Genomic DNA, 23,716 nt, shown 5'->3' on the forward strand with positions numbered 1-23,716 from the left:
ATGAACCATGAGATTGTGACCTGAGATGAAATGAAGAGTTGGATGCTTAACACACTGAGCCACCTACGCACCCCCAAGATAGTACTTATTATGTTTAGTTCTCTTGGTTACTTTGCCTTATGTTTACTGTCAGAAATGTCATGAAGTTAACCCATATTACTTGTGATTTCAGACTTAGGAAACAGCACATTCATTGGCTGGTTTTTTAAATTAAAAGTCTGTAGCTTTTGAGGTGGAAGTGAGGTTTGTGTTGCAGGAAGAACAATTAAGAGTCCCCTGTAAGTTTAGGGTTCCAGTTTATTATTTGAATTTTTAAAATTTTATTTTATCTTATTTATTTACTTTTTATTTATTTATTTATTTGAGATACAGAGAGAGACAGTGTGAGCAGGGGAGGGTCAGAGAGAGAGGGAGACACAGAATCTGAATCAGGCTCCAGGCTCTGAGCTGTCAGCACAGAGCCCAATGCAGGGCTCCAACCCACGAACTGTGAGATCATGACCTGAGCCGAAGTTGGATGCTTAACTGACTGAGCCACCCAGGCACCCCTTAAATTTTATTTTATTTTAATTCCAATATTGTTAACATACAGTGTGGTATTAGTGTACAATATAGCAACTCAACAATTCCATATCACCCAGTGCTAGTACCTTCCTTAATCCCCATCACCCATCCTTCCACCCACCTCCTGTCTGGTAGCCATCAGTTTTCTATAGTTAAGAGTGTTTCTTGGTTTGTGTCTCTCTCTCTCTCTCTCTCTCTCTTTTTTTTTCTTTCTTTGCTGGTTTGTTTTGTTTCTTAAGTTCTACATGAGTGAAATTAGATGGCATTTGTCTTTCTGATTGTTTCACTTAACATTACACTCTCTAGCTCCATCCATGTTGCACATGGCAAGATTTCATTCCTTTTCATGGCTGAGTAATATTCCGTGTGTGTGTGTGTGTGTGTGTGTGTGTGTGTGTGTGTGTGTGTGTTCATTATCTTTATAGATATATACATACATACACATACACATCGCATCTTCTTTATCCATTCATCAATCCATGGACACTTGGGCTGCTTCCATAATTTGGCTATTGTAAATAATGCTGCTCTAAACATAAGGGTGCATGTGTCCCTTTGAATTAGTGTTTTTGTATATTTTGGGTAAATGCCCCAAAGTGCGATTACTGGATTTTAGGGTAGTTCTATTTTTAACTTTTTGAGGAGCCTCTGTACTGTTTTCCTCAGGGGCTGCACCATTTTGCTCTCCCACCAACAGTGCTCGAGGGTTCCTTTTTCTTCATATCCTCGCCAATACTTGTTCTTTCTTATGTTTTTGATTTTAGCCATTCTGAGAGGTTTAAAGTAATATCTCATTGTAGTTTTGAATTGTATTTTCCTGATAATGAGAGATGTTGAGCATCTAGGTGTCCGCTAACCATCTAGATGTTCTGTTTTTTGTTTTTGGAGACGTGTCTGTTCATATCTTCTGCCCACTTTGTAATTGAATTATTTGTTTTTTTCGTGTTGTGTTGTAGAAGCTCTTTGTATATTTTATATACTAACCTTTTCTCGGATATGTCATATGCAAATATCTTCTCTCATTCAGCAATAATCCTTTTTATTGATTATTTTCTTCATTCTGCTTTTTATTTTGATGTAATTCCCATAGTTTATTTTTGCGTTTCTTTCCCTTGCCTTCGGAGACATATCTAGAAAAATGTTGCTACAGCTGATGTCAGGGACATTCCTGCCTGTGCTCTTTTCTAGGATTTTTATTAGAATTCCAATTTAAACAAGAAGAGAATGATTATCTGATGGATGGAGCCATGTAAACTTGGAGAATGCTCTAGTAGCTGTTGGCAGTTCTTAAGTTTGTATTGTAATGAGAGAATGAATAGACTGATTTCTGTGGCCTTATATTACCTTTCTGGAAACTTACACAGACTTCTACAGCTTTAACTCTTGAACATACATGTTCTTATACATGTTTTCAACTTTATTGAAATGCAGCAATACCGTATAGCTATAATAATTGATGTAAAAATAATTTTTTTAGGCTATACGAGAGGCAGAGCGTGTAAAGGAAATGAAGCGGATGCACAAAGCTGTCCAGAAAGACCTGCCAAGACCATCAGAAGTATGTATTAGAATTTCTGGCTTAGGAAGTTTTAAGTTTCTTCTTATGCGATTGATGCTTTTATATCATTCATAAAGTTTGTAAAACAGAATTTTACCTGCTTTCTGGAATATAGTAAAGCAGTTCCCAAGTATAATCTAAAATGTTTTGTTTGCACAAATAAGACCTTAGAAGGAAAAACAAAGAATTTCTTTTGAAAATATAAAACTATTATTTAATTCATGCTAGAACAAGTAATAGCATCAGTATTGGAGTGAGATGTTTGGTAATTGTACTTGTTTTAACATTTTAGGTAAATGAAACTATTCTCAGACCCTTAAACGTGGAACCACCTCTAACAGATTTACAAAAAAGTGAAGAACTAATCAAAAAAGAAATGATCACAATGCTTCATTATGACCTTCTACATCACCCTTATGAGCCATCTGGAAATAAAAAAGGAAAAACTGTAGGATTTGGTACCAATAATTCAGAGCACATTGCCTATCTGGAACATAACCCTTATGAAAAGTTCTCCAAAGAAGAGCTGAAAAAGGTATGATTGATTATAAAATGTTTATTAAATAGTGTGTTTCATGGACAAACATCATCTTGTTTTCTCATGGTGATGTTTATAAATAAGTGAATTACATGATTAGGAGGTGAGTGTTCATAGTATTATGAAGAAGACATACTTAATAACGCCCCCCCCCCCCTTCACTCAGTGATAGACCTTTTCCAGGTGGACACCTGCTTGGGTGGCCAGGGGTTTTTGTTTCATGGGTGAATGCCTCATGGACAGTTGCTGCAAATTGCCATTTTCTGTGTTTAACTCTGCTACTTCTGAGTTGAATTGAATACCTTGAATACTTAAACCTCATTTATTTAGATTAATATGAAAAAAGAAAGCCTGAATTTTTTCCTCTTACACGATTTCCCACTAACCTTTTAGATAAGGAAATACAGAAACGTTTTTTTTTAATTTTTAATGTTTTATTTATTTTTGATACAGAGAGAGACAGAGCATGAGAGGGGGAGGGGCAGAGAGAGAAGGAGACACAGAACCGGAAGCAGGCTCCAGGCTCTGAGCTAGCTGTCAGTACAGAGCCTGACGCGGGACTCGAACCCACGAACGTGAGATCTGACCTGAGCCGAAGTCGGAGGCTTAGCCGACTGAGCCACCCAGGCGCCCCCAGAAACGTTTTCTTGTATAAAATCTGTGCTACCTCTTCCTCTGTCTGTAGTTGATTATTTCTGCTCTGACAGAGCAAACAGCTGTGGTTGTGAATTGAAATCTGTTCCATGGTCTGAGGAAATACAGTTGGTGTCATGGTTGGAAGCAGAGTGGTCATTAGCTTTCGTCTTACTTCTTCAGTCCTTAGCCCTGTGGGGCAGTGGCAGACTTGTTGATTGCAGCGGGCTGTTGCATAGTTGGGGAGAAAACCTGGAAGATATTTGTTTTCCTGTCTTCTCTCCTACTCTTTTCCTCTGTCGTTTTCTTTCTGTTTTCCTTGTTGCAAAAGTAATACGTGTTTGAGGGATTTTTAGAAGTTAGAGAGAGGAAGGACAGTTCAGATCAATATTTAAACAGTTTGCCCCTGATTTCTGAGTAACCTTTTGTTACTCTTTTTTAGAAAGTGTGATAGGAAACTGACATCTGTTGAATGCTTATGCTTGTGGTAGGTACATTTTATCATTGGACTGGGGTTGAGAATTATACTCTGAACTCCATACTTGAACTGTTTCCTCTTTTTAAAGTGAAAATAGGAGAAGATGGGATTTAAGAAATTGACTGTGTGTATGGAAACCTGAAATAAGGATCACATTGTTGCCCAACAGAGGGTTCTGTAGGGAATAGATTCTAATAAAACTTAAAAAAATAATAGTTGTAGGTAGTGCTTTAGAATTATTGGAAACCATTATAAAGTAGTTTAAATTTTTGTTTTTTAAAATTTATTTATTTTGAGAGAGTGTGAGTAGGGGAGGGACAGACGGGAGAGGAGAGAAAGAATCCCAACCAGGCTCCGCTGTCAGTGCACAGCCCTATGCTGGGCTTGAACCCACGAGCCCTGAGTGAGATCATGACCTGAGCTGAAATCAAGCGTCAGACGCTTGACTAATTGAGCCACCCATGTGCCCCTCGTTTTTTTTTTTTTTTTTGTATGTGTGGTTTTTTTTTAGATTAAATATTCTTTCATATTTTATGTTGTATTTACATTCTTTTCTGTTCCAAAAAGAGTTTAAAACAGCATTTACTTAGATTCTTTATGGACAGTTTAAAAATAACTTAGTTCTACTCTCTTCTAATAATTATAAGAGCTGAATTTGTAAATTTTTACTTTGTACAGTTTTGGAGTGAAATACCACTTCTTTTATTGTGAAATGTGGAGTTTTCATTAAGTGTGTTAAAATTGGCTTTTTTCATTATTTCTTCTCAGAGATATTGTTTAAAAGTATCCATTCCTTATATTCTATAGTCTTGATTTTCTATTGTTTTAAGTTTTTTGTATTTGATTTTATATATTTTGATTTGATATATATTGGTCCCTGTTTATTTTCTGTTGTACTAGAATGATGGAAAGCTTTCTTGAAGGCATAAAACGATAGTTGCCAATTTTGAGCAAAGGGCTGGAAAAAGTTGGTGTGGTCTGCTCGTTGGGTCCTTATGTGTGTTTGGGCTATGCTGTATGTATGTTGTATCACTTAATCCTGATAACAGACATGTCAGGTGGGCTTTATCCTCATTTTACAGCTGAGAAATGGGCTCTGAGATGTGAAGCAAGTTCAGATAGCTGCTTGAATGGTAAAGCTATGACATGCACCCAGGCCTGTCCAACTCTATCTCCCCTCATTCTGTCATCTCAAATTCTCTTAGTAGTAAGTAAAAGCTGGTCTGTGAGCCGTATTATTTGATCTGTGCCCCCATCTCCTTCTTTGGCAATGTCAGGGGCATCTCTTCTGATGAGAAAAAAGGCATGTATCCAAAGAAGTGCCTGGTCGCCCTTTGCAATCCTGTGAAGTCTGAAGTGCAGGGAGGGATTGGAGGGAAGGAGCGCACCCAGATGAAGGTACCATTTGGCTGGGCCTTCATCCTGCCTTGCCTTTTATTAGTGTGATGTGTTTTCGAACAACTGCTTAATCTTTCTGAGCCTTGGTTTCATCATCTTTGTTACAGCTGCTTTGTAACGTGTTTATGGTGTTTGGAGATAATGTAGGTAAAATTTTTACATTGAGTTTTTGGCATAGAGTAGATATCCAAGAGATGGTAGTTGCTGTTGTAATAGAGGCAGAGATGTTTATATTATTGGTGATCTATAGAAGCTTGACTTTTTAGGTCAGTCTGCATCAACTTACTGGCTTCTTAATTCGTTTTGTTTAGGTATTGTTCCCCCCTTCCAAAAAAACCCAAAAAAACAAAAACAGTCGCCTGAAACTCCTTGCCTTTCACAAAGAAAGAGGAAAAATTAGCTTTTCAAAATTCTCTCTTGATAATATTCTGGTACCCAAACTTACTAAAATTACTGCCGTACACAGGCCCAGGATGTTCTGGTTCAGGAGATGGAAGTGGTAAAACAAGGTATGAGCCACGGAGAACTCTCAAGCGAAGCTTATAACCAGGTGTGGGAAGAATGCTACAGTCAAGTTTTGTATCTTCCTGGGCAGAGCCGCTACACACGGGCCAACTTAGCCAGCAAAAAGGACAGAATCGAGTCACTTGAAAAGAGGCTTGAGGTTGGTATCCTTTTAAAAGTCTAATTTAGTGGCACCTGGGTGGCTCAGTGGGTTAAGTGCCAACTTGGGCTCAGGTCATGATCTCATGACTCGTGGGTTCGAGCCCTGCGTCGGGCTCTGTGCTGACAGCTCAGAGGCTGGAGCCTGCTTCGGTTTCTGTGTCTCCCTCCCTCTCTGACCCTCCCCCACCCACTCTCTCTCTCACAAAAATGAATAAATGTTTAAAAAAAAAAAAGTCTAATTTAAATGTACCTTGATTGAAACAGTGGACCAAATAATACCACTGGGGACAGTTTCAGAAAAATAGACCTGAGGCAGTTACTGCTTTTGCAATTCTTGCTTTTTTTTTTTTAAAGTCTTTTTATTTTGTTTAGTGGTGTCTACCTTTAATATGGGGCTTGAACTCACGACCCCGTGATCAACAGTTGCATGCTTTTCTGACAGCCAGCCAGGTGCCCCTTGCTTTTGCAGTTCTGGAGGGAAAACTGTATTAAAGTGTTTGATCTTTGGCTGTCGTTGGTTTTTCAGAATGCCGCCCTTTATGAGAGAGTGGTCCCTCCAGGTTGATCCCAGGTCAAACAGGACCTCTTAAATGTGGGAGCAAGGGGACAAGAAGTTAACACTGGTCACTCAGAACAGTGTCCATCAATGCTCGAATAGCTTGTTTCCTGTAAAGATGGATCTCAGTGGTACCAAGGAGCTTTTTTATCTATGGCCAAGAGAGCACCTTTATGAAACTTTGGTTCCTTTTTGTTCATTCTCTGATTCCTTTGCGTTTGTTACAGAGAGAGCATCGAGCTGCGTTATCTTTGATAATGGCTTCTGTGATTTTTTTCACATCTGAGGAAATGTTGAAAGGTACTAGATGGAAGTTTCACAGCATATGGTTTCTTAATATAGTCTGCAGGTTTTGAATTCCAGAATCTGTGTAGGCATTTTGCCAGTGGCATGTAAATTGTGGTTCCTGGACCACTAGGCTGCCTTGTGGATTCTTCAGTGTGGTCTTCAGGGATGTTTCTGAGGCCAGGATAGGATGGGGAGAAAGGGGTGCTGCAGGCAAGCACGTGCAGAAATGGCTGTAATGTCCTCCTTTGTGATTACTCATTTCTCTTTACAGAAAGCAGATTGGAAAATATTTTTATTTAAAGTAAAATAAGAAAAGTAGTAATACTACTAGAAGGGGTTGATGTGTGGGTCTAGGGAAATGAACAAGAAAGAGTTCTTGTAACATGAAATTATTCTAAGTCTTAATTTTACCTTTAAGGCTGCACATATAGGGACCTAATGGTTAACGCCTGTGAACTTCTTTTATCATTTAGTGGATATTAGTTTCTTTTTGAATAATTCTACCTTGGGTAAAATCTTTGTGCAGTCCAGTTGTTGCTGGTTACTCCGTTGTACTGCTGACTTCCAGCAGGGTGTGCTGTTGCTCTGTGTTTTAGTTTGGGGTTTAAAGTCCGGGCAAGTAGAACATCAGTGGTCACATTTTAAGTTACATTTTCTGTTGTGTTGGCTTCGTTTATTTATAAATGGTAGTTAGCAGTGTAATCCTGATCTAAGGTGAGCATTGTAATTGATTAGAAAGCTCTTTGGAAAGCTTTCTTGTAACCTTTACATATAAATACTTTGTTTGCTCTCACTTAGTTTGAAAATCTTCTCATTTGAGGCAGGTAAACTTTTCTGCCCCACGTGGTAAGGACATTTTGTGCTTTTTAAAATATAAAAAACGTCTTTCCCTAAATCTCATTTACTTTGTTGAGGCACTAACTTTCATGACAGCAAATAAATGTGTCATGAAGTGAGTGGTGCCATAAAGTACAGTAATTTTTATTTTAATGTTGAGTTGGTCTTGTGAGTTTTGAAGGGAAAAATACAGAAAGAACCACTGCTGTTCTTCTGGAGATTTATTTGGGTCGTTTATGAGCAACCATTAAAAACATGTGGTTCTCTTTGTTCAGTTCAGTACCAGGAACTGAAATCTTCCGTTGAACTATTTTTGTTGAAGGATTGGTGATTTTGGAGGAATATTCATAAAACAGTCTGAAGTAATTTTTCTTTTCTTGACTTCTGGATAACTTACTTTATTGTTTACCCAGCCAGTTACTTTTAAAGAATATGTAATCAAATCCTTTAATTTAGTAAACTACACTTATTTCAAATGAAAGTTCATTAAATCTTTAAAAAGAAGAAAAGAGACTCAAAAACCCAAATAAACAAATCCCCCATTTTATTTGTATCCATCCCTAATTCAGAACTAGGTTTGTGTTCGCTTATTTTAGTTTTTGAAGACACAATTCTACTGGTTTGAAATACATAAATATTTTATTTCAATTGTGGTAATTCTTTCATCATTTCAGTTGATTACTAAATTATAAACATTATTCAAAGTTTGTTGTGGGGAAGGAACTCCAGTTGTATTATATAAACTAAATGCTATACTTAAATTATTCTTTCCACTCCTAGGTTCAGGGAGATAGCCTTTCTGTGCAAGCACAATACACCATGGCTGCCAGTGTGTTTGATTTTTGCTGCCATGAACTTTGGAACAGTGAATCTAAATTACGGCCCTATCACAGTGTATCCAGCAAGATGAAATCCAGCTTTGTCGTGGTTGGTGTCTCCTAAATGGATTAAAAAATATGCCCTGAGGTTTATATTGGAGCTGGGTCTTTGAGCCATTACTCATGATTAGTATTTGAAACATAGAGTTTAAATGAAAATCCTTAAGATACTCACTTAAAACTAATAGAACCATCTCGGGTTTTATGTAGAATGCGGTGGGTGGTGTTAGGAGTCTGTTAAATAAATGGAATCAGAATGTAGTCACAGGTCAGATCTAAGTGGGAGAGACTTCTGAATTGTAACCAAGTTCATGTGTTTTACTCTGCTTTGGCGGCAGAATTAATTTTAGAACTGTGCCATACAAACGTTTGTGGGTGAAACAAGGCGGCAGCAGTGAACAGAAATGAAAGCTCATGTCAGAAAAGGAAGAGTAGAAAGCACAGCATGTCGAGGCTATTCAAATATACTTTAATCGCTTCTGAGGGTATTAAGGGTATGTGGTAGGAGAGCAGAATGGTTGCTGTCTGTAGTGCTGCCCCTAATTTTTTAAAAAATGGTTAATTTCTGTTCACTGTTATTTTTTTTAAAAGAGGGACTATTTTTTAAAAATAGTAGGACAATTTTTATCAAATGGAAAAAAAAAAGTCTTTATAGTAGTTGATGTGATCGTATGTTCAGTGACTAGTACTGAGCATCTAATATGCGCCAGTGCTTGCTCTGGCCCCTGGGACGGAGCGGGAACAAAGCGGACAAGCTCTGTGCTCTCATGGCCTTCAGTTATCTGGGAAATGCTTCATGTGGCGGACAACCTCATTTTCTGATGATGCCAGATAAATGAGTCATTACTGTATTTGGGAAGTGCAAATAGAATTTGAAGTGTTCTAATTTGTTTCCACTTTAAGTGGAAATAGGAAATCGTCTGAAGACATAATTATTTTGAGTGAAATAATTTCCAGTAGGTGCAAGAGTGAAATGAGAAGTCTGAATTTAGGCCTGCTATTAAATTTAATAGTATTTGAAGTAGTATCTAAACTGCTGTGTTGAGGAAGTTTGGCTGAAAAGTAGATTTTGTCATGTTAGCTATAAAAATGGAAAGGCTTTCCTTAGAGGTGGAAACCAGGTCCAGAAGTAATATTTCTCTGTGTATTTTACTGGCACAGTCAGCTTAGTCAAGAAATATTACGTAACATCGACTTCTTGGAAATAAAGTAACTTAAAAAACACAGATAACACATCTTTCCCAGTGTATGTATGGAATTCTTATGAGTGCCCCTGACTTTATACTGAATGGTTGTATTTCAGCAAAATTGACTACACAATGGATCATATTTTCAGTGATTTTCTTTATAAAATTAGATATTTTTACATAGGAAATAATTCCCTTAATACTTTAAAGAGTGAAAATTCAGGGTAAGGATCAAGTTGTTGGGCAAATCTGGATGGAGGACTGTGTGTGAAGTTAACTGGCCAGGTTTATGTTCTCTTGTGCATGCGTGTGTGGGGGGGGAGGGGTGACATGGGACACAGGAGAGAAGTTTCTAGTACGCTGGAATGCTCCCTTTCTCAAATACTGCTCTTTGCTTTGATCCTTAGAGGCACAGACAGATTTCTTGCTTGTTTGTATCAAGAATGCTAGAGCCAGACCAGAGATCTTGGTACAATTGTGTTGCTTCTGTTGTGCCTCAATATTGAATTGAATTTCTTTCATGCAGTTAGTCTATTTCATTTCCTAACTCATACAGATGTAAAGTGCTCTTGATATTACTTTGTTGGTGCTTTATTGTTCTTGGAAAGGTTTTTAGTCATGTTTTTTGCCTTACTGATTAGCTTGCTTTGCAGGGATGCAGTCTGGTGGATGCTAACTGATAGATGCTAGCAATAATCACATACTTGGACCTGCATCTCATCAGTGTGGAGAAGGTTCCCTGATACCATTTAATGCTAGTGAGTATAGAGATGGAAGGAAAGGCACTGACGGCCTCATGTTGTTGGCAAACATTTCGGTGGCTGAACCACATCGTTACTACTCTAGGGTGATATTGCTGAGCGATAGACTAGGAAGTGGAGCTGCCCTCCATCTGTATTTATTTTGGGCATCCGTAAACCTGTTTTTTCAGTGGTATAAAGTTATATTCTGGGCCCTGAGCAAGAGTTTCACTGAGGGATGCTCTTAATGTTTCTGAACCTCACTGTAACAGACTTTTAACTGAAGACAGTATTGGAGACCCAACGATAATGTGTTTATTTTGGAATTACTTAAGCTTAGTAACCTTAACAAACTTAGTGAGTTTGAAAGTAACAATTACACTTTTATAAGTCCCATACAGCCCCCTTTTGTAATGACCCGAGGAAACACTTATGGCTCCACTGATTCATCTCCTGGGGACCATCAGTTTTCCATTGGTCTCTGGCCAGTCTTTTTTAGACAGTTTCTCTTCTATGCATTTGAGAAATAACATTTGTAGGTGTTTTTCTAAAAATAATACCTGTACTTTGTAGAAATTTAAAAAGAAATTAAAAAACAATTTGAAAAGAAGCCTACCATCCAGACATAATCACCTTACACATTTTGAGGGATATGTATGTGTATGTGTATATATTAATATATGTGTGTGTGTGTAAATAAATATAGAAAAAATTACTGTATGCATCTGTGTGTGGATGAAAGGAGGAAGATGTTTAGAACTGAATTGGAATCACCATATACTACTTTGTTAACTTAGTAACATATAGCAAGTATCATTTTTAAAAGACCTGGTCACTTGCTCTCATTTATAAAGTTGTGGCAAAGATCTGGTTTGGTGAAATCCCCAGTTATGCTAGTTCTATTCTGCCCAACTTCTTGAGAAGTTGTTAAATAACCTTTTTTCGCCTGTAAAGTTTTTCTGAGAAATATTTGTGTTTTTATAATTTTATAGCTTGTTAAGAATAAAAGAATTGGGGGGGGGCGCCTGGGTGGCTCAGTCAGCTAAAGCGTCTGACTTTGGCTCAGGTCATGATCTCACAGACTGTGGGTTCGAGCCCCGCTGTCAGGCTCTGTGCTGACAGCTCAGAGCCTGGACTCTGCTCCGGATTCTGTGTCTCCCTCTGTCTCTGCCCCTTGCCTGCTCACTCTCTGTCTGTCTCTCTCAAAATAAAATAAAGACCTAAAAAAAAAAAAAAAAGAATCAAAGAATTAGGAATTGAAAAGTATAAGCTGAGGAAGGTCAAACCTTTTCTCAAGTGTCAAATAAAATTCACCTAGGTTAATGTCTCAACCAGGGAAAGAGTGATGGGCAGGTCTATTCATTAAGATCTTGTTTACATGTGTCTAGAATAACTTGTTTTTCAGGGAACTGTCTGATGGCATTTAGCCAGTTAGTCCCACAGCTTGAATTTCTTCAGGCATGTTTGCATTTCAGAGGCTGAGACAGAGAGGATGTTCGGTTTCTTAGTGGTGCTGTGGTCTAGTGCATTGAGCTTTCAAGTAGGACATACTTCATAGCTTCATCACTTAGTGTCTGTGTGGCCTAGGACAAGTTACTTAACCTCTCTGAGCTCGTATTTCCAGTGTTACCTATAAAATTAGGGTGGGTAATAGTTTTTAGCTCAGGGAAGTAAGAGTTTGAGATTAAGATTAAATGAGATACTGGTTGTGCCTAGCAGATAGCAAGTTTTAGTGGATGGGAAATCTGTCCTGTATCTCTTCAGGTCTGTTAATCACATTAGTGTTGTCTAAATTGGATTAAACTTGGTTAGATACTTTCACTATCAAGAAATAACCTTGAACAGCGGGGTGGCTGAGTTTCTGTTCTAAAAGTTTTGATGACTGTCTGAAATCTGAGATGTGGGTTGATTTTCACAAGGAGATTGAATAAGACTTAATGCTCAGATTTTGGTTAGTATAAGTGGATTTTAACGTAATTGTGGATTTTAATTTAACATTTCATATATACATCCTGGTGTGCTAAAATTGTTGACATACTTGTAAATTTTGATGTCTCTGATATTTCATTGTATTGGTGCTTCATGGTTTGTGGTGCACCGTCTTAACAGCATAGCTTCCGCAGTAGATCTTGAATTTGAATTTTATAGAACCTTTTATTATGGGAGTTTTCAAATATACCCTAAAGTGGATTAGTTTAATTCCTCAAGTGTTATCATCCAGCTGTATCAACTCACAGCCCCTTTTGTTTTCAGTATTATTCTCCCTTCCCCATTATTTTGAACCAGATTCCAGACATTGTAGTATAAAACGATTATAGTACATGAAATTTGTCAGTTTGCTGTCCTTATATATTTACATGTAGATATATTGTCATTCATCTCTTTTGAATTGAATTTTACTCTTTCATATTGGATGTAGTCACCTTTAATTATATCAAGTGTTGCCTACTTTAATTTCCTAATGATGAATTTTATTTAAGGTTATTAGAAATTTTGTGCTGATCCATATTTAAAGCATAAACTTCCATTAAAACACTATGTGATAGATTTGTCTGGTGGCAAGTTAACAAAGTATTTAATCCTGTTTCTACTACTGTCTCTCTTGGTATTTGTGTGTGTGTGTGTGTGTGTGTGTGTGTGTGTGTGTGTTGTGTGAGAGAGAGAGAGAGAGCGAGAGAGCGAGCAAGCGAGCGAGTGCGCCCGCCCACATGAGCAGGGGAGGGGCAGAGAGAGAAGGGGACTGAGGATCTGGACGGGGCTCTGCACTGACAACAGTGAGCCAGATGTGGGGCTCAAACTCACGAACCGTGAGATGAGGACCTGCACTGAAGCCAGATGCTCAACTGACTGAGCCACCCACGTACCCCTCCATTAGACGTTTTAAGAAGAATTTGAAGTGCATATCTAAGGGCAGATAAGGATTTAAAAAAATTTTTTTGAGAACTCTTTGTAAGTCAGCTCTGATGTACCATACAAGCTCCTTAAGGCAGTATTGTTTTGTTTAAAATAAGTTGTCCTTCAGGAAGGGTAATTGCTGATACTTAATATATATTTTTTTATTAAAAAAATTTTTTTACATTTATTTTTGAGAAAGAGTGAGTGGAGGAGGGGCAGAGAGAGAGGGAGACACAGAATCTGAAGTAGCTCTGGGCTCTGAGCTGTCAGCACAGAGCCTGACACTGGGCTTGATACTACTAACTGAGCTCACGATCTGAGCCGATGTCAGATGCTCAACTGACTAGCCACCTAGGCACCCCGCTAATACTTACTTTTTAAAAAAAGGTTTAGAAACATGAACTTGATCAAATCAGTGTCTGGTTTTTCCTGATTTTTCTTTGTATTTTAAAACCTTAAAATTTTTGTTTTAATTTTAGAGAGAGTGAGTGAGTGTGGGACAAGGGCAGAGGGAGAGAGAGAATATTAAGTAGTGGAGCCAGATGCAGGGCTTGATCCCACAACTTTTGGATCATGATCTGAGCCTAAATCAAGAGTTGGATGGTCAACCAACTGAGCCACTCAGGCACCCCTGATTTTTTTGTATTTTAAACAATAAGGTCTTACATCCTGTTGGACTTTAATGTTTCTGTGGTATATGAGTGGGGAGGGGGTTGGACTAATTTGCATTTCTTGCTTGAGATTTCTTAGCTAGAAGAAGGCCAGTTCTTGTTAGTTTTTTCCTTCCTACAGCACGTCATAGGTTGAACATTTTACAAAGTGTACAGATAACTTCCTTCACATTTTAATGATGAGATGATAGATGTAAGGTAACTGAGCTTAAATTGAATATTAAAAGCTGCATTTAATTTTTTCTTTATACTTTTAGTGACTAAATTTATGTAGTTACTAGACTAAATTAATTTTTTCCTGTGCTTAATTTTTTTGGTATCATTTATTTCCATATTTGCTTGGAATCTTAGCACACTATTCGAGTCAGAAGATTTCATATAAAGCTTGGGCTAAATTAACTAAAATTGTTGGCATGAAATGGAAGCTAGCAACTTAGTAGTTTTAAAATCCATGATAGTTTGGGAAGCACAAATTACTCAACTGTCCGAGGCAAGGTAGTCCCCAGATACAAGGTACCAGTCATAGTAAATGTGCCTTGATGGCTGATTAAACGCTGTTGGAATGTAAGGATTATGCTGTTGCACCAGATTGGAAATTGAGTATCATGGAGTGCAGTGTGTAGCGAAGTGGATTATCTTGACCAATGAAAATGGAAATTTATTATGTCTGTTTTTGAAAATGTGCTATATGTATTAATTTGAAATTCTGTGCTGGTAGGGGTTTTGTAATACTTATTTGAACCCACATTGGATTAGAGTATCTTAGGACATGCTGAATTATATTTAAGGGACTGCATGCAACTCCTCAATTTAGCTGTTCAGTTATTGGGAATGAGGACTTTTTGGTGGGTCTAGTTAAGAGAAAACTGCTGATAATTATCTTCTGTAATGACAGTGGTTGAAACAGATTCTCTATCCTGATTGTCCAGTAGAATCATTTGGGGGCTTTAATAATACCAAGGTCTGAGACCGAGACCATTTAAATAAGGATCTCTTGGGTTAGGGCGCTGGCGCTGGTAGATTTGTAAAGGTCTGCAGGTAATTCTAAAGTTTAGCTGGGATTGAAAACCCTTGGCTTGAGAAGATGTGTTTCAGTACATGTCTCTTCAAGAAGCAACAGCTGTTGTTCCTTATTTTATTTCCAGCAAGGGTTCCAGGTCATTTTTTAAATTAAAGTTGGAATTTTTTTTTTTAATTTTTAAAAAAATGTATTTATTTTTGAGAGAGAGAGAGAGAGAGACAGAGAGACAGTGTGAGCAGGGGAGGGTCAGAGAGAGCAAGAATCACAGGATCCGAAGACAGGCTCCAGGCTCTGAGTTAGCAGTCAGCACAGAGCCTGACGCAGGGCTTGAACCCACGAACCGTGAGATCATGACCTGAGCTGAAGCCAGATGCTTAACTGACTGAGCCACCCAGGTGCCCCTAAAGTTGGAATTTTAAAGAAGGTTTTAAAGCCTCATCATTAGTCCCTTGGTCCATTAGAGAGGAGAGCACAAAATGTTAAAGTCTTAGTGTATCTAAGATAATTTTAACCAGAGCTGACATTTGTTAACTGCTTACTCCATTCCAGTTCCTGGGTGGCTACAGGCTTTTACGTACATTATCTTGTTTCAGCTTCATAATAACTTAGCAGTGACTGCCATTTTTCTGATGGAGGAATGGAGACAGGTTAGCTAACTTGCACAGACTGCAGAACAGCTGGGCGGCTGAGCTGCCGGGAAAGAGCGACTCACCCCACTCTGCCCTGTGCTGCCTTGACTTCACGCAGCACTTCCTTAGAAGACCTGTCACTGCTGGGGAACTTCCTTTGCTTTGTTAGGTCTTAGAGGAACGTGGCTCCTTTATAAAGGACATTATTTATCCTTGGATTTATTCTTCAGATGAATTGCAGAGGAGGAAAAGCTTATTAACTTTTATAAAATGCTGAAGATATAAATGGTTTTTAAAAAGCTGTATTTTAATATTAGGTCCATCTCACATTTTTCAGGCAAGGTCTGTACATGCAACATGTTCCTTCTTCCCTACCCCACAGGGTTATTTGACTTTGACTTTTAATAAAGTAAGCTGGAGATGGATAGGTATGAAGTGTTACTTTTGCAGTGAAAGTATGCAGTTGACCCTTGAACAACACGGGTTATGGGCTCTGACTCCCCTTCCCCCGTTCAAAATTTATGCATGACTTGGCGCCCCCCCCAAACTTAAATGTTAATAGCCTATTGTTGACTGGGGCACCTTACTGATAACATAAACAGTCAATTTATGCATATTTTCTATTTTATATGTTTTATGCACTTATTCCTACAGTAAAGTAAGCTAGAGAAAAGAACATGGTATTAAAATTATAAGAGAAAATACATGTACAGTGCTGTAGGAAATCCATGTAAGAGGACCCGTGCAGTTTGTTTGTTTATTTATTATCTACTTATTTATTTTGAGAGAGGGAGGGAGGGAGGGAGAGGCAAAGAGAGAGAGAGTCCCAAGCAGGCTATGCTCTGTCAGCATGGAGACTGATGAGGAGACTTGAACTCATGATCATGACCTGAGCTGAAACCAAGAGTTGGACGCTTACCCAGCTGAGGCACCCAGGCGCCCCTTAGGAACATTTTCATTTTTTGCAGTCTAACCATAAAGCATTGCAATCAGTGTTTTTATTTTTAAATTGGATGTTGGCATTGAAGTGGGTATTTCAGAGTTGTTATTTTGGAAAGCTATATATTTGTTTTGGTGATTTTATTGTTTCTAGATACTTTAATAGAACAGCCTATGTACAGTTTTTCCTATCAGTTATTTTGCATTTGACATTTATCCATGGTACCCTTTCTGCTTATTTATCTTTATCCCTATTTATCCCACATTTGTTTTTTAGAAAGAAATATTTACACTATTACATGGTTTCCATTGTTTACATTGTTACATTGTTATGAATTATGGATTATCATCTGGGTGTATGTTATCTTGAAACTGCTTAGTTTTGGAGTCACTTGATGAAATCAGTTTGAGGGAGAGAGTGGAGAGAGGCCAAGTAAGGGGAGGGAGGGAGGAAAGAACAGACAGATATATAAGAAACTAGCACAGATTTAATAATTACTCTTAACGCTCAACCTCTCAGTTGTGTTGTGTGTGCATTTGCAGGTCACTTTAAAATTCGAGTGATTACATTGTGGGCTGTAGAGTACATACCTCACATAGGTGTCATGTGAATGGGATTATTCTGCGTTCCACACCTTCTCCCTTCTCCTCCATCTCTCCTTGGACTCCCTCTCTCAACTGGGGCCTTCTCTCTCCTGCACCAGTTCTAGAATTTTGGTGAATCTTACTTTTGTTAGTTGTCCCTTCTCCTGTTGTTTTGTGAGTTTTGTATATTTTGAGTTCTTTTCCCCTAATTTTAGAATGAGCCAAGGAGGCAGCCAGCCCATCGGTGCCCAGTATACATATTTAATAGGAAAACTGCCAACTCTCAATCTTATGGTGTCTTTTCACTTTACAAAAACTAAAGATTTTTTTCGTTGCCAAATGTGACATTGTTTTATGGGTTTTATGCCAAATTTAGAATTATAACATTATAAAAATAACTAGTAGTTTTATAGTTCGAGGGGGTTACATTTTGATTACAACTATGGTTTATAATTGGACATTATTTAGTTACTGAAAAAGTAATGGATGTTTAACATAGAAGTGTGTTTTCTCTGCTTTTATTGGGAAGTAATTAACATCCATCATTGTATCAGCTTAAGACATTCAGCATGATGGCTTGGTTTACATATACTGTGAAATGATTATCACAGAAGACTCAGTTAACATCTGTCATCTCATATAGATAAAATATAAAGAAAAGGAAGAAGGGAAAAAAAGGGAAGGAAAACATTTTCTCTTGTGATCTTCAGATTTACTCTTGTAACAGCTTCCCTGTGTATCGTGCAGGGGTGTTAGCGGCGGCCGTCGGGCAGCATCGCAGTGCGTTGTGGGGATGAAGCTGGTGAAGGTGGGTCTCTGCACGTCCCCAAATCAGTGCAGATTAATGATAGCAGGAGCTATTTTCAGAAGTACAGATTAATTTTTCTTACACTATGAAATTCATGCCTGCTTTGAAATTGAATTATGGGTGAGATTATTAGAAATAGATTATTCGGGACTGAACTGTACAATCTTAGTGCAAGACAAATCCTTCTTAGGCCAAATTTCGTGTAATGGTAGCTAACGTATGAGGAATTCTAATGTACTTTCACTTTGAGGAGGTCAATGAACCAGTGGTGCCTTTTTCTGTTATTTAGCCTGCTTTTCTCATGTCTGCTGATGTGATCTTCCTCTACCCCCCTCCAGATAAACAGGGGTCACATGACAACAGAAGCCAAGAGAGCTGCAAAGATGGAAAAGAAGATGAAAATTTTGCTTGGGGGTTACCAGTCCCGTGCTATGGGGCTCATGAAACAGTTGAATGACTTATGGGACCAAATCGAGCAGGCTTACTTGGAGTTACGCACTTTTGAAGAACTCAAGAAGCATGAAGATTCTGCTATTCCCCGGAGGCTAGAGGTAACATCATTGCTTTGCAGCAGTGCTTAAAAAGAACTGCAAAAAATTACCAGGGCTTTCCTGTTTTTTGTTTTTCCTGTGCAGATTTATTTCTGAAGTTGATACTCTCTGGCTTTTTTCAGTGAGAGCCTGGGGTTTTTGACTTTCTTACCTAGAATTGTCTGTGTATAGATGGATAGACCAGGCCAGTGGTGGATACAATGACTTTTCCTTTACTGATTTTCTGGTTTGTATATAGATACACTGTGAAATAGAGTAAGTAACCCTTGTGATTTGTCCCCCTGGAACTTAATTGAATCCCATTTTTACAGCTCTCTGAGGTGCATTAAACCACTGTCCGTTTTGTAATTTAGGATCCTGGGAATATAGCTGGTCATTGCATGAAATTGCTGTGGCCAGATTTGGTTTAATTTGATCTCCGAAGTGTGCGGGATAGTCCCTGCCCAGATACAGGGCTGTGGGGGCTTGTTGAGGTGCCCTTGTGGGTCCTGATCGAGCAGTGGCAGCGTGTGTAGTTGAGATGGCAGAGATCCTCCAACTAGACGGTGGTCATGTGACCAAAGAACGGCTGCAGTGCTGGCTCTATAGCATGAGTCGTTCCTTCTTGTCTCCCGGGGGAGTACTTCTCTCCTAAGAGTCATGACTGAACTCCGCTGTTCGTAAGATGATAAAGCACTGTAAGATACTCTTCATTTTCAGTGTGTGCTTACATATGAAATAATCATGTATTATTTTTGTCTCTTCAAGTGTCTAAAAGAAGATGTTCAGCGACAACAGGAAAGAGAAAAAGAACTTCAGCATAGATATGCTGATTTGCTGCTGGAGAAAGAGACTTTAAGTTCCAAATTCTGAAGCAGAGTTTATATTCTGTCACAGGATGAATTAATTGCTGGTTTTCATACTCTGGAAGGCTGAAACTGATGATTATCTTCATTGACAAATTTGCCCACAATCTGTGGTTTTTCAGTTGTTTACTTTAAATGATATTGATCTTACACAGTCTACATATAAAGACTTTAACTCCATAAGACGTTTTAGGGCTTAAATTATTAAGACGATCATTCTTTTAGCAGTGTCATATTTGCAAAAAATTTTTTTAGTTTTGGCCTTTAATTTTAAAAGCCTGATTTTAAAGTGCTGCCTGTGAGTAAGCTCTTGAATAAAAACAAAATATAAAAAATTGAGAGTGTAGCCTTTTGTTTGAAGTAATTAGATACTTAGAGTGCCCACAAACCAGCAAGTATGTGCTCTGTGTCATATGTAATGAGTAACTCCGGGGCAGTCAGAATGGCGAGGCAGTGGCTTAATTCCGTTAAGAGGCAGTCCTTTTGTGGCCTTGTTAGTTTCAGCACAGAGTACTCATTTCTCTGTACACTGACAGGGTGGATTAGCATTTTAATACCTCAGGTTGCTTTTTTTTTTTTTTCTTTCTCCAGTATAACTTTAAAAAGGTTTCTTCTTTGCCCAACTCTTCACACAGTTTATGGATTAGGACTCAGAAGATTTAATTTTTATTAACCTGCTACGTTCTTTTAAATGTCTTTTCGCTGAGGCATGTTGAAAATTAATTTCAGTAAGGCTTTCACACTTTATTAAAGCTTTGTGTTTATCTTAGCAAGTTAATTCCACACAAGTGTAGAATTTGGGGAATTGGTAGAAGTGGGAAGACCTGACTTTATAATTCACATGAAATCATTTGGGGTAGTCACTGGTTAGCTACAAGCTCAGTATAAACCAACAGTGTGTTGGACTTACCAGGACTATTTCCCAGTCTTAATCTGGGGATTACGAGGAGGGAAGGAGGGGTTTATTCATTTCTTAGCTAATTTATTAACCCCCCAGCGTCAGAGTCTTGAAGACAGAACAGTGAGTAAAGTAGGCATAACTCCTGGTGTGTGGCGCTTACAGTCTATAGTGGGACTGATGGACGATTACAATTCAGATGTTTATTGAGTGACTCTTAAGTACCAGGCACTGGAGATAAACAGTTAAGACAGACTTCTTGCTCTCATGGAGGTGACATTAGTGGGAGGAGATATTCAACATACAGGGAAAAGTATCAGATCATGAAGTTTGATTCTATGGAAAGACTTAAAATATGGTGATGGGAGACAGTGATTGGGTGGTGACAAGAACAGCATTTGAATAAGGCCTGGTGGATGTATAGAGGCATGTTTAGAAGGCCTTGGTAAGAAATTTGGTTTTTATTCTATCATGGGAAGCTGTGAGAAGATTGTGAGCAAAGGAATGACATGATCAGATTTGGTTTAGAAACATCCTGTGGTCTTACTGCATAACCTCTCACCGGGCTGCGATGGGTGAGGAAGCCACCGAGTTGAGCATGAAGGTAATGGCAGGCGAACAATAATATGGACTCAGACCAGGACGGGGGCAGTCCTGGTGGGGGCAGGCGCGAGCACGTGGGTGGCACTCCGTCTGTAGCCTCCTCAGACTATGTATTTTTCTAGTTACCTAGTCACTTAATTCTAGCACTTGCTTCAGTAATTTCACATGGGTTTTCTAGGAAACACTTTATCATCTGTGAATAACAGTAATGTTTCTCCTGATAGTTTCATTTTTGTTGCGTGTTTTGTTGGCACAAATGTTTAGAACAGTTTTAAATGACGATGATGGCAGACATTCTTGTTTTGTTTCTGATTTTCATAGGAATGTCCATAATATTTTACTTTCAGGTTGGCTGTTTTGAGTTCTTCTTTATCTAGAAAGGAAATACCCATGTATTTTTAGTTTTTAAAGATTCCGAATTAGGATTGGCTCTGGAATTTAGTCACTTACACTTTTTGGGTATTGCATAAGATAGCCATGTGGGTTTTTTTCCATTTGTAGATGACATAGCAATCGATGTTTCCAACATGAAACAATCTTTGGACTCCTGGAAACAGGTAGATTAATTAAAAAATTTTTTTAAGATATACATTTTACATGCATCTTATGTAGACTTGAATTATATGGATTTTAAAAAGTTGATCTCCTATTAAAGACTCCTTTTGTTTTCAAAATCTGAGGTAGTGCACGCATTCTTAACAGCCCAAAGAATGACCCAGGTTTGCATAATTTCAAAACTCGTGGTCTCAGTGCATCGTGGACGGGTCCTGCTTTTGCTTTGTAGCCTCAAAGCTTTAAGTGGTTGGTAGAGAACTCTGCCCTCCTCCTTTGTTAGCAGCCCGTAAAGCCCAGCGCCCTTTACCAGCCCCACTCTGAGAGCGATTTTGGGTGCTGTCTTCACATTCACATTTCTCATTTTCTCTTACAGGCATTCATTGAGTGGTCTTGTGAAAATTAGTGTTGAAAAACATGTTCAAGTCTCAGTAACTTTGGGACAGAAATTAAATGTGATAAAAAGCCATCAATCCCCCCTCCCCCAGCATGAGTGGAATCTCCTCTTTGAAATATTAGAAATAATGCCGAGATACGAAAATGCAGTGTCTACTACTAGCAATTGTAGACTTCTGCTGTCCAGCCATTTTATCCTCCTAATTTTTACATTTGTTTTTCTGGGAAGATTAGTTGTGAAATTTGTGAGGTCATACAGTGCATTTCTCCTCAAATGTGGCTGCCCTGTTGGTCCTATAAAATTTGATTTACTAATATGTTATTTAGGAAAATGGCATTTTTATGTGAATGAATTTAGTCTTTTGGGCTCATGTCTAGTTTTTAGCCTAGGGATTTTGCTAGCTGTATAAGATAGGATAACTGTATATATTTTCCTTTGCATCAAGCAATTATATCATCGGAGTGATTGGTACCACTGAACATTAAAGGATCGTGCTTGTAAAACTTTTGCATTGAGAGCTCTTTTGGAACTATTTTCTTGATAACTGTCAACTTTCTTCTGTGATATGTTACCTATCTTTAAATTTAAGTATCTTCCAATCTGATTTTAAAATTTTGTTTCAAAATGTATTTCTCCTTTTGTGTGTTATTTGTTAAAGTTAAGTAATTTATGCTTTTCCAGAAAGTGGAATTTTGTTGAAATTTAAAACATTTATTAGCAGAGAATTTGAATAGAGTAAGAAATTTTCTGTGTGAAGTTTGTTACTTTTAAATTATAAGAAATGACCTTTTCTCAGTTTGACCGTTCCTTATTTTTTCCTTGATTAGACTTGCTGAAGGTAATTTTTTTTCCCTTAAAAAAAAAAACAACACTGGTGTTTTGATTTATCATGTGTGATTTGTTTTAAAAATATTTTAATTTCTCATTTCTGTGTATTTCTTTTGTTTTCTGTAGATTTTTTTCACTGTAACTTTTTGAGTCTAATGTTTATTTTTTGTTTTTATATGTATACAAATGAAGGGTTTTAGTTATCTCTGATTTCAAATATGTTCCCATCCCAGCTACAGTGATGTGTCTTTTTTCCTAAGTAGTTTATCATTGTGTTTTAAACTTTTGGTTAAATAAGAATATTTAAAAATTTCTGTGTGGTTGGCCTTTTTTTTTTTTTTTTCTTATAATTACTTGTAGCAAGGAAAACTGGCTTACGTAATTTCTGCCTTTTAGAATTGATTGAGGTTTTGGGGCCTAGCATTTTAAGAAAGCATGCTATGGATATTTCAAATGAAGGCTTATTCAGTTTGTGTGGAACAGAGGTGAACATGTATTCAAGCACAAAGTTTATTTTCTTATTTTTGTGTGTAAACTACCATAGACTAATAGTGTCATCCTAAAGGTTTCTAGATAGTTCCTTCTCTCAATTTTATCTTGTTTGCTGCTTTTGCTTTGTATATTTTGATACAGTTGTTGAGTATGTAAATACCTGTGTTGGGGACCATTCATAAGAAGACATAGTCATCTATAAAGTTACTCTTTTTGTCCTTTATACTTTATACCTCTTTGAGATTGGAATATTCTTTTTATGTTTATATTTGCTTGATAAGTTGTCTATCCTTTTTTTTTAACTTTTATATAATTTTTTGTTGTCTCTAAACAGCATGCCTTGTTGGATTTTGTATTTCAGCCCATTTGGAAAGTTTTTGCAATTTAATAGGGGAGACTAATCCATTTGCTTTTATGTTAATTACTGGCTTTGGTCTTTGTGATCATGTTTTATGCTTTCTCACTGATTCCTCTCATTTCCTAAATGGGCTCTAATGCCTTGGGCTTTAATTTTCTTAGTGATTTAGGAAATACGCATTCTCTTTTAAGTTTTACAGATGATGATGCTATATCATTTAGGGTTCAGGATCCATTCAGGAGAAAGAAACCATACTAGTAATTTGAGCAGGGAAATTTATGATAAAGAATTATTAGCTAGTAACACGAGATTAACCACTAAGA

At 37.7% G+C, this 23,716-nt stretch overlaps 1 protein-coding gene across 3 annotated transcripts in view; it reads left to right on the forward strand.

Annotated features, from left to right (window-relative positions):
• The window catches only part of CDC5L (cell division cycle 5 like), a 50,993-nt gene extending 28,134 nt beyond the window's left edge, over positions 1 to 22,859 (forward strand). The window contains exons 12-17 of one of the 3 annotated variants that reach the window (XM_029943953.1): positions 2,042 to 2,122; positions 2,415 to 2,657; positions 5,636 to 5,833; positions 8,297 to 8,443; positions 18,208 to 18,420; positions 19,168 to 22,859. In XM_029943953.1, the coding sequence (XP_029799813.1) occupies positions 2,042 to 2,122; positions 2,415 to 2,657; positions 5,636 to 5,833; positions 8,297 to 8,443; positions 18,208 to 18,420; positions 19,168 to 19,272 (987 nt within the window). In that variant the 3' untranslated portion in view covers positions 19,273 to 22,859. The remainder of the gene's footprint in view (positions 1 to 2,041; positions 2,123 to 2,414; positions 2,658 to 5,635; positions 5,834 to 8,296; positions 8,444 to 18,207; positions 18,421 to 19,167) is intronic. The other 2 variants (XM_029943954.1, XM_029943955.1) reach the window with 2 other exon arrangements.
• Positions 22,860 to 23,716: the final 857 nt, after the last annotated feature.

This window comes from Suricata suricatta, chromosome 7 (assembly GCF_006229205.1).
Source record: "Suricata suricatta isolate VVHF042 chromosome 7, meerkat_22Aug2017_6uvM2_HiC, whole genome shotgun sequence".
NCBI classification, from domain to species: domain Eukaryota; kingdom Metazoa; phylum Chordata; class Mammalia; order Carnivora; family Herpestidae; genus Suricata; species Suricata suricatta.